The following is a 12,169-nucleotide window of genomic DNA, read 5'->3' on the forward strand; positions in this document are numbered from 1 at the left end:
ATGTCGAATTTTGTGCCTGGAAACTACGATTTGCGGACAACATTGATTTTCTGTTACCATTTGAAGAAAACTGCCGCAGAATCGCATCGAATGCTTGTCGAAGCTTACGGTGAGCATGCTCTTGGTAAATCACAGTGCTTTGAGTGGTTTAAAAAATTCACAAGTGGCAATTTTGACGCGAGGAACGAAGAACGTGGAAGACCACCGAAAAAGTTTCAAGACAGAGAATTGCAAGCATCGTTGGACGAGGATGACGCTCAAACGCAACAACAACTCGCTGATCGATTAAACGTGACACGAGAAGCCGTCTCCATACGTTTGAAAACCATGGGAAAGATCCAGAAGGTGGGAAAATGGGTTCCACATGAACCGAACGAAAGACAGCAGGAAAACCGAAAAGCCACTTGCGAAATGCTGCTTGCCAGATACAAAAGAAAGTCATTTCTCCACCGAATTGTGACTGGCGATGAAAAGTGGATATATTTTGAGAATCCTAAGCGTAAAAGATCATGGGTAGCTCCAGGCGAACCACCGACATCGACTACAAGACCAAATCGCTATGGACGGAAGACAATGCTCTGTGTTTGGTGGGATCAGAAGGGTATGATCTATTATGAGCTGTTAAAACCTGGCGAAACCGTTAATACCGAGCGCTACCGACGACAAACGATCGATTTGAATCGAGCTTTGCGTGAAAAACGACCAGAATATCAAAAAAGGCAACACAAAGTAATTTTGCTTCATCATAATATACCATCACATACAGCAAAACAAGTCAAGGAAACGATTGAAGCGTTCAGTTGGGAAATACTTTCGCACGCGAAATTTTACTCACCAGACTTGGCTCCGTTCGATTACTATTTATTTGCATCGACACGCACTTTCTGACCAGCACTTCGCTTCTTACGAAAATGTACGAAAATGGCTCGATGACTGGTTTGCCTCAAAAGAGCGACAGTTTTTTTTGGCGTGGCATCCACCAATTGCCAGACAGGTGGGGAAAATGTATAGCTAGCGATGGGCAATACTTCGAATAAAATATTTTTATCATTTTCATACAATAAACGTGTATTTTCTATAGAAAAATTCCGGTTTCATATTTACATGCCTGGTATATGCTGTACGTGATTAATTGCGATCAACGATAATCAGGGTAAACGTGGATATTGTCAATTTGCATGTTTTTAATAAGTGGCGAAATAAGAGATGGGATACGGAGATGGTTTCGATCGGTTCGATTCCAAGCTCTAACATCGAGATAAGATTTCATTGTAATAGATAGGATTTAGGGAAATAGCGTTCTACCGTATCAGAGGGAAATTTTATGTAGCGTCTGATGTAATTGAACTCCGGCTAATTGAGTTCACTTATCTACATATGTGTGAACTCTAATTAGTTGAATGAGAAATGGCAGGTCATGAAGCGAATCAGTGAGACAATTCTCGCTGCATGAGCTCCAATTATACCTACGTTTGTCCTCCAGTGGATTCAGGTAAATGGAATTTCACCGAGTATTGTTCGTCCAGACACGGAACTATTCTACTTGTTACCTACTTTTAGGTTTTTTATTCCAGCAGCAACCTTTCAGTTCCTAAAAATCTGTCGCGCGATTGAACGTTATTGTTAAGCAGAAATCGTTCACATATTTTCCAGCTACGATAAATGGTTCATATCCCGGCAGAATAGAATATTCGAATTATTCTCTCGTATACAAAACAACAAATGCAGAAACAGCGCTGTGTTCCGTGTTACGCGTGGAATGCGGCTACACATTCCAGAACGTGATTCGCGAGGAAAGAGCATACGAGTCTGCGAAATAAGAGACAATTAACCCTCCATCTGCACGCTGGTTCGTTTTCGGCCAGCAATTGTAACTGATTTTTCGATCTTTCCATACCTTTGTCTACATTCTGCTTTGTTCCGAAAAAAATTAAATTAACGTAACGATAGAATCTGTCGGACGATATTTTGCACTCTTGGAGGAATATTCAAGAATTTTCGAACAAATTTTAGCAAACACGAAAACCTAGAAAAATCGGCATGGACTCGAACGACCCAGCGAACAGACGATGCGAGCAAAGATAAAGTTGCAGACGAAGGGTTGACGAACACTCACCCAGCCGCTACTATAAAGAAGTCCAATCTGTTCCAGGAGTCAGCGAGATACGTTCCTTTGCCGTAGATGCCCATCGCGACCATTTTGATTGTCATCTCCAGGGCGAAGAAGGCGAAAATGATGTCGTCGAACATCTGTAAGTCAAAAGGCCAGGCTGGCCGATTAGACGACAACACGTTTAACCCGATCGAGCGTAATTGATCAAGGACACTTGAACAGCAAGTTGCATTAGCCGTCGAACCACCGACTACTGTTCAATCGCGTTTGCTTCCCTTTTCTCTTTGACGTGTGAAACCAAACGTGGAAAGCAGGACAAACAGTGCAATTAATCAATCGCCTCTTGCATCCAGATTTTCGTGCCTTGACATTTTTTCTCTTTGAAGGAAACTTTCTTCGCGACTCTTCTTTTTCTTCTTTTCGTTTTTCTTCTGCCACGAGCCAGGAAACAAAGATAGGACGAAAATGGGACACGAAGTTTTCCAGAGAATCTGAAGGGACATAGTTTCGCTGGCTTTTTATACCGACGTTAATTTGAATCGTCAGACGTATAAATTAACGTTCTTGAGCCTCGTAAACCAGTTCGATGATTTTTTGAATTGTGCTTTCTTAGTAATCGATTCTTGAAAGCTACGGTAAGCGAAATTTGTTTGAATCTCACGCGAAGTTTGTTTTAGTGTCATTATGTTGCGATGTGGTTCGAATAATTTTTCCTCCTTTTTATATAACATCGAATAGCGATAAAACATTTGATTCTATTTGTTCGATCTTGTTAAGTTTTTAATTTAAAATAGACGCGAAGGATTTTTAGCCTTTAAGGGTTGAAATATTTTTTTTTTTTTTTTTTACGTTCGAGAAAAATGAGAAAGAAAATTCGTGATTTGTCGTTTCAATCTCATGTGAAAAATATTCTTAAAATATTTAAAGATGTTTTCTCGTGATCGAAACAAATGGGATTAGAATAACTGAAATCTGGAGGATAACAAAATTAAAATTGAAATTTCATTTATGGATTACATAATAGAAATTTAATCTTCGAAATAGCGTTTATTGGTTTTTAGAATTTTGATCCATTTTCTCGATTAATCGCCGGATTCGGTGAAATCACGCGTGTATTTTTCGATTCCAGTAATACTGAATATCTTCAAATTCATTTGTAAAATAACAAAACATTTTCTCGTAATATATGGTCGAGCTGTGTATGCAGATTAGCGGATATTAACAATGGGATACACGTGAATGTCAGAGCTGACCCGAAACGAGGCGAAAAACAGGTTAACAACTGGGTAAATTCTATACGCATATTCTGTATGGCTTGATAATTAAGTCGTATCACTAATTAAAATTATTCAACGTAGTCGCGCACGCTGACATAAAAACAGCGAAAGAGAAAGAGCGTTGCGATTTCATCGCGCAAGCTGCAGTCGAAAGTGCAGCAACCTATAAATCGTGACGCACGGAATTGTAATTGCAACCTTTTGCCAAGGTAAATCTGAGCTTAACACCGCACCGTGACAAATGAAAACGAGCAGATAAAGGCCACCGAGATTCAATTATATCTTTTCTGGCCTTTCTCTTTTTCTTTTTTTTTTTTTTTTCTTTTTCTCAATTATCACTCGTAATTAACGATGGCTGCAAATGGCTTTCACAGATACGTATGAAGAGTGCACAAGAAAGGCATGGCAAATCCATATTTGCTTTTTTGACTTTGCACGACTTATTGTAATTTTAATACAAATGTTCACGAATATAACCGAAAATGGATGACAAGTTTACGAAATTTTGTAAACAATCAAGTAAAGAATAGTTTTTGCAATGTCCCACAGGGTGGAAAAATACGTATTCGGTCGCACAATCGATTAAGGGGTTTTAGCGAGAAAAAATTTTGAAATTTCTTTTCTGGCCTTTCCTTTTTTCTTTTTTTCAATTATCACTCGTAATTAACGATGGCTGCAAATGGCTTTCACAGATACGTATGAAGAGTGCACAAGAAAGGCATGGCAAATCCATATTTGCTTTTTTTACTTTGCACGACTTATTGTAATTTTAATACAAATGTTCACGAATATAACCGAAAATGGATGACAAGTTTACGAAATTTTGTAAACAATCAAGTAAAGAATAGTTTTTGCAATGTCCCACAGGGTGGAAAAATACGTATTCGGTCGCACAATCGATTAAGGGGTTTTAGCGAGAAAAAATTTTGAAATTTCTTTTCTGGCCTTTCCTTTTTTCTTTTTTTCAATTATCACTCGTAATTAACGATGGCTGCAAATGGCTTTCACAGATACGTATGAAGAGTGCACAAGAAAGGCATGGCAAATCCATATTTGCTTTTTTTACTTTGCACGACTTATTGTAATTTTAATACAAATGTTCACGAATATAACCGAAAATGGATGACAAGTTTACGAAATTTTGTAAACAATCAAGTAAAGAATAGTTTTTGCAATGTCCCACAGGGTGGAAAAATACGTATTCGGTCGCACAATCGATTAAGGGGTTTTAGCGAGAAAAAATTTTGAAATTTCTTTTCTGGCCTTTCCTTTTTTCTTTTTTTCAATTATCACTCGTAATTAACGATGGCTGCAAATGGCTTTCACAGATACGTATGAAGAGTGCACAAGAAAGGCATGGCAAATCCATATTTGCTTTTTTTACTTTGCACGACTTATTGTAATTTTAATACAAATGTTCACGAATATAATCGAAAATGGATGACAAGTTTACGAAATTTTGTAAACAATCAAGTAAAGAATGGTTTTTGCAATGTCCCACAGGGTGGAAAAATACGTATTCGGTCGCACAATCGATTAAGGGGTTTTAGCGAGAAAAAATTTTGAAATTTCTTTTCTGGCCTTTCCTTTTTTCTTTTTTTCAATTATCACTCGTAATTAACGATGGCTGCAAATGGCTTTCACAGATACGTATGAAGAGTGCACAAGAAAGGCATGGCAAATCCATATTTGCTTTTTTTACTTTGCACGACTTATTGTAATTTTAATACAAATGTTCACGAATATAATCGAAAATGGATGACAAGTTTACGAAATTTTGTAAACAATCAAGTAAAGAATGGTTTTTGCAATGTCCCACAGGGTGGAAAAATACGTATTCGGTCGCACAATCGATTAAGGGGTTTTAGCGAGAAAAAATTTTGAAATTTCTTTTCTGGCCTTTCCTTTTTTTCAATTATCACTCGTAATTAACGATGGCTGCAAATGGCTTTCACAGATACGTATGAAGAGTGCACAAGAAAGGCATGGCAAATCCATATTTGCTTTTTTGACTTTGCACGACTTATTGTAATTTTAATACAAATGTTCACGAATATAATCGAAAATGGATGACAAGTTTACGAAATTTTGTAAATAATCAAGTAAAGAATGGTTTTTGCAATGTCCCACAGGGTGGAAAAATACGCATTCGGTCGTACAATCGATTAAGGGGTTTTAGCGAGAAAAAATTTTGAAATTGATTACTGAATTTTTTAATTGCCGATCGTGTTCTTCGGATACGGACTTGAATATTATAATCCACTCTGAAAGATTCGTATAATATCGTAGTATATTCTTTTATAAATATTAATTTCCATACGAGAAAAGAGAAGCAGTACGTTCAAATATTTGAAGTAGATTCGATAGATTCCACCGAACTGTACAGACTGCAGTAGTTTCAGCTATGTTAAACTAGTCTGATTCTAACGTTCCCTATCTACTTCGCACAACGAAATCAATGTTTCAACAGAGACTCGTTTGCTATCTTCGAAGGTGGCTATTTTAAAATCTTTAAAATTATAAAAATCTTGAAAGAAAGTAGCTATAAAAAATGTTTATACATAGAGAGATAAATAAATATACATACTTGCAATATTTTACAGCGGTTTGTCACACACTGATCGTCGACGCACGGTTGGTACATTCCCAGTGTAATGCAGTTTAAAAGAATTACCATCATGCTCACTCTTTCGAACCACGTGATCATACTACGTTAAGGAAAATAGTTTTCTTCCGTTTTGATAATTAATTAACGCTAACCACAAATTATCCTGCTGAAAGTTACTTAAAGTAAGTTTAAACGTGAACAAACAGAATTGTTTATAATATAACTGTTTGAAGGGTTCCTGTGTGTCGGGAAGATTAACGCTGTATCTTGAATGAAAAATGCGTTTAAATGAGTTGCAACGTGAGTTGGCAAAACTACGTAAATGATATTACACAAATTAATAGAAATCTGACGATTCTCATAAATAAAATATCGTCTTTTAACTTATCACGTGATTTAAACATCTGTCGATCTTTTGTTAATAATTACATCCATAATGTAATTTGCGTTCGTCATTAACAATGTAACAATTTGTATCGATGTTAACAATTTTCAAATCTTTAATACTTCGAATTAATGGAAATAAACTTTGTTCCATTTTATATTCCAATAACATCGAATCACCGAGACACCTTTCTCTTGCAAGAATGACATCGTTAGCTCGAACATAGTTGCACGGCTTCGTTCGTGTCAAAATATTCTGCCATTTAGTTAATTACAGGGTGCACTGTACGTAGCTAGCAATTACGAGACAGAGCTCTTGTCAATTGTTTCTGTAGGTAACGTTAGTTAATTAGAAATTCATTTTTATCGTAATATTAATTGCAGTCTGTAATCTGAAAACAAAGGCACACTGACGTTCATATTAATCACTGTAAGTAAGAATTTGCAAGACAAACAGCTTCTGAATATCTCGAATGAAAATCTTCTCTAAAATAATTTATATTTATACGCTCGTGTGTATTTTCGTTAAATTTTTAATAAATTGTTCTATCCGTAAAATTTTTTAAAAAAGATACACGGCAAAATTCGATCCAGCTGCACTAGCTCGAATTGTCATACGTTAACAATCTAAATGTATTACATTACGTTCACTTTTTTCTTCAAAGGGGTGTCCTGAATTAACTAAAAAATATAACTAAAAAAATTCGTCAAAAGGTTTATTTAAATAATTGTTACAGCACCTTGAAGTTTATTTTTCTTTTTAAAAAACACATTTTTTTCTTTAAGCCCGCCAAAATTTTTAATTTCACGCTATTTTCTGCCTTTTTTTTTTTTTTTTACTTTATCGAGAAGAAAAATATATAATAATTTAATCCTTTTTTTTCGTTCGTTCGTAATTCGGTGAAGAATTACGAGGTGGATCTTTCACGCCGATTGAAAACTGCAGCCCATGAAATAGGCTTAGAAAACTGTTATAATTTTCTCTTTTACTTTAAAAAAATATATTTTTGTACTCGTTAAATATATATAAAATTACCTCAAAATCCAATAACTTCGTTTCTTTCTTTCCCTTTTAAAAAAAATCAGAAAAAGACGCTGTTTTAAAACATTATAATTCAGGACACCCCTTTAATATTAAAATCATCCACGTTCATAAAGGTGATGTGATATAAATAACTAATTTTCAGATAAAAATTTGTTTGTTTTTGAAGCGAATACGCTTGCACTATATACCGCCCACTCAGATTCAATTTTCATATTTCAAGGGAGAAACATACGAAATTGATGACGTAATTTTTGTAAAGCTTCGAAGCTTGTAAAGCTCGTAGGAGACCTCTACAAAATTGTATTCTCCCAAGTTCGACGAATTTCTGGAAACAACCGTTGCAAATATAAAGTTTGCACGTTTTACAGTGGCACGATGCGACATTCTATGGCGAAACTCTCCTTGGCGAAATTGCGTAAAGGACAAAATTTTTTATCGCGCCCCGTAAAAGATAAAGCGAAAAAACTGACCGGCTGCTTTTTACCGTTTCTCTTCGACGAATCGTAAAATCGATGGTTTTTTCTCCTTCGATGATATCCTGTCTCCTAACTAACGAATGAGAATTCTATTTCAATTACTAATTATTAATCAATCATTAATATAGGAAATTTATATCACCAGAAATTTCCACGAGTTTCCATACGAATATTAAATATATCAAATCCGGCAATATAACGTAAATATGCTTTCGAGTCGGAATAAGCGCGCGATCTTCGATAAAGATCGAACAAGAAGAAAAATAACGCGTAAGAAGGAGCAAATTTCGGTAAGTAAACACGTTGAAAGAACAACCCTCGAAAGTAGAGTTTCGAATTTTGAGAACTTCTCGCCGCTAAAATATGCGAAAAATATTCATGCTTCAAAGTTGCACGAAACACATTATTCATGGAACTTTTTGTCACCTTCGGTGGACGGGGAAAAAAATACGTTTACCATTCAAACTCGATTTTTTACAATTGCACGACTTTGGCCCTCCTACCATCTCGTACGAAGACCAACGAACAACATACGTACGACGTTCTGTAACATGTTATCAGATGGCGAGTCTACGTACGCAAATTTATATCATTCTGAAAACAATGACTCGAAGAGAACGATACCAAAACCGAATGAAAGATGAAGATGGCTGAAATTAATTTTTAATTCTCATGCTTGTACCTTTAAAACGTCTGCAAATAATATTAACATCGGTAATCTATATAATTACGTAAGAAAAAAAATTGACGTATAATATGCTACGAAATTAAGAAAGGAAAGAAGAAAGAAGAAAAGAAGAGAATCGAAAGATGACTCGTTCAATTTACAATACACATTTCGCTAACAAGTCGAAATGAACATCGTCGTTCTTCCGCGGTAATTCGATTATGAAATAATTGAACGAGCTGTTATCGTAAAACAATATTACCCTTCATTTCCCTGGCTGTTACGTTCAATTGATACAACGAATGGACTAAACTGATGGCCCTTTTTTTATTTCTTCCCGATAATTTCTTGGCCTCTACCAATAAGGGGTCAGATATAGCGATCAGGGGTCAGATATAGCGATCAGGGGTCAGCGAATGCTTTACACGCTGGAGACCGTTCGAAACCGCTATTACCACCCTGTCACACCAATTTAGCCGGTGTTCTACCATTTCGCCATCGTGTCGTCACAAAACGATCGATCGATAAGACAAGGCGCAACTGTAATCTTACAGATCGATCACGGTTGCCAAGTGACTATTACCTAAACACTATCCTCCTCGATGCGTGACTCGAGCTTTCACTCGTGTCAGATAAACGACCAAATGATATTTCACTGGTAATCGACGAGAGAGTGGCCAATTTTTTGTCCAGCCCATTCACAAGAGCGTGTGGAGACCGTCAGTCACGCGGACTGTCACGTTTCTACGTAAATGCAGTCGTCGCGAAACTTATGGAACGACAGCGAAGCTTGGCAAAACGTGGATAGACGACGATTCTCCTAAGAAATTATCGGTAAATCCGAATCTAACAAGGTGATAAAGGAAAACAGAGTGTGGAAGAGTCAGCGAGATTCTCTTACTTCTCTGCTGATTTTTCTTCTTCTTAATTATCGCTCGTAATTAGTAGATCCAAGTGCCCTTTACTTTTTGAATGAACGAACGTTGTTGTACGGGTTTCTAAGAAACGAGAATATCGTAATTGTAGCTTTGATTTTTAAATATAATTAATTATAGTTTCGATACCATGGAGGATTAATATTGCGAAGAAACTGTTTGTGTAATCGAGAAAGTCATCGCGATACGCTTTAAACTTTTCCAGGATATTAAGATTGGTCCACTAGATTCGATTATGTTAAGAAAGTAGATTAGATTCAACCTGGACGATTCCAACTTTTCATATCTATCACTCTTAACAAAAATTTCTTCCATCTTCGAGACTTATTCGTTAACACTGGAACTACCACACCAGTCAAATGGTTCTACAACTTTATTTTAAAATTCCTACTTCGTGTTATATTTTTTTCCGCAATGATGCAACGACTTTCGCAAAGATAACTAAAAGAATAATACAATGAATTTTATTTCGTTTTTTATGTATTCAAACTGAAAATAATTTTGTATCAAGGCTACTTATACCAATACCGATCAGAATGACTGGTACTTGTCAAAGTGTCAAAGGATCCTGCAATCTGTTTATCGAACCCAATTAATCAGTTTCCTCGTTTCGTACAACTTGCCACACGTTTCTAAAATTTATACTGCGTATCACTCGATATGACGATATCAGTTATCAGGAAAATTGCGAATCGATCGCTAGATCGCTGGATGCTAACGCTAGAAATACCACAGCCATCAAAACGACTGGTTCTAAATGTGTCAACCCTCGTTTAGGGATCATGGTCCCGGATGGATTAATAATACCAAAACTGCACTACATAACATGGAATTGTTTCTGTAAGGAAGTAATAAATCAATAAATATACAAATGTTCTATTTGAAGACCAGTCATTTTCATTTGCTTCTGGTAGAAATAGCTTGGTGTTAACTGTCGGTTGTTCTAGTGTCGAAGGTCTCGTTCATCGTCTAATTATCCCCTAAACTATACATGACTAAAGTTTATAGCAGAGATATGCAAATAAAAATCAATACACACTCGCTTCGTAATCGTTGTAATATTTGAACAGCAGTTTTTACGTTGCTCCCGAAATCTCGATAAAACAAATATCGCGCACACGTTCTATCAATAAGATGGGATCTTAATAAATCCTTTGAAATCTGAAAATCTTTATTTAACGCCGGGATACGCCGTGTTTCTAAATAAGAGCGTCATAAAACTGTGGAAACGATGGCGAACGCCGACGAACGACAATTCTTCGCGAGATACATCGAAAATAATTCAAAGCGAGAGAAGCTATAAGCAGTTTATCACGGACACATTTCCCTTGTTTTGTATAATGTCGGCTGTCATAAATTTTACATCGATGCTATGCAAGAAACTTAGTGGAAAAGCAGGCAAGCGAATAGAACCACCGATAGCGAGACTTAGAAACTTGGAACAGTTAACGATACGACGATTTTCGTCGCCAGCATTACGTTGCCTCGCGTGTTTAATGAACTGCATAGAAACTAGGTGATTGACCAACTTTCGTTTGTAGCGACAAAGAGGAACGGCACGCGCGTAGTAACGCGTACTCCGGCAACAATGTTATCGCGTATCCTTTTGTCGCAAGATTTACAACTCGCAAGGACGAGGCGAGCGTAAAAAATTCGAATGGTGGAAAACGTATCGTATAACGCGAATGTGGCGAGCGTAGAAAACAACATCGTCGCGTGAACTGGCGTTTTATAGGGTAATAAAAGGCGATGAATTTCGAGCTGCAAGGGAAAAGCGCATGAATCGCGCGACGCTGCACGCAACGCATCGTTCCGACACGATACGTTAACAGGCCACTGACACTACGTTGTTATGTGGCTTTCTACAAGGCTGATGGCCTTCACCACATTCGAACGTTTCTCGCGTGAAGATGCTAATCAGACGAGACAAAATTTCTTTCGTTACTTTCGCTCTTATACTCCGATCAACGTGTTAAAAGTACGCCTCGTAGATCGATAAGATCGTTAACGAGTCGTACTTGATTTTTCACTTCGTTTCTTTGTGCGCTCTTATTAGGTTGTTGGAAAAGTTTCTTTCGTTTTATAAGGAAATGATAGACGCACGATGTTCTTTGTTTTATTTTAGTTTATTGAATTATACACGAACGTAATAATAGAAATAGAACGAAATGGGTCATACCTAAGTCGATAAAACAATATAAAACAGAAATTGTTGTTCATCTATTATCACCTTATCAAACGAAAGAAACTTTCAGGACAACCTAATATTTATGGATATGTGAAATGGTACCAGGATGCTTCGTATTTTATCGATGAAATAAAATGTTTTTGATTATTTGGACTTTTATCTTTGTTTTATAATGCAATTCGTATATCGGAAAAGCCAGCTCTTTGGATATAAGAGATAACATTCTTAACGAGCTGTTAGACCTGATTTTCAATGCTGTTTCTTCGTGTGCTGATTATACACAAACGCAAAATATAATTTATATCTTGAAATTGTTAAATTACGTTCGCAACATGTTTACGATAATTTCGTTCTAAACGAACGCTATTCCGCTTTTGCAGTCCGAAACAAATGATCGTTTCTTATTCAAATTCGTCCTCATCGATGTATTTTATTTTTATACCTCTGGAATCTTGTCTTTTTTATGCATAATCTAT

At 36.4% G+C, this 12,169-nt stretch overlaps 1 protein-coding gene across 5 annotated transcripts in view; it reads right to left on the reverse strand.

Moving 5' to 3' along the window:
• Window positions 1–12,169, reverse strand: part of Ca-alpha1t (Ca[2+]-channel protein alpha[[1]] subunit T) — a 110,819-nt gene that overhangs the window by 71,118 nt on the left and 27,532 nt on the right. For all 5 annotated transcript variants that reach the window (XM_072017042.1, XM_072017044.1, XM_072017040.1 and 2 more), the window contains exons 2-3: window positions 5,978–6,089; window positions 2,117–2,250 (exon numbers count right to left, since the gene is read on the reverse strand). In XM_072017042.1, coding sequence (XP_071873143.1) covers window positions 2,117–2,250; window positions 5,978–6,089 — 246 coding nt within the window. The remainder of the gene's footprint in view (window positions 1–2,116; window positions 2,251–5,977; window positions 6,090–12,169) is intronic.

This window comes from Bombus fervidus, chromosome 14 (assembly GCF_041682495.2).
Source record: "Bombus fervidus isolate BK054 chromosome 14, iyBomFerv1, whole genome shotgun sequence".
NCBI classification, from domain to species: domain Eukaryota; kingdom Metazoa; phylum Arthropoda; class Insecta; order Hymenoptera; family Apidae; genus Bombus; species Bombus fervidus.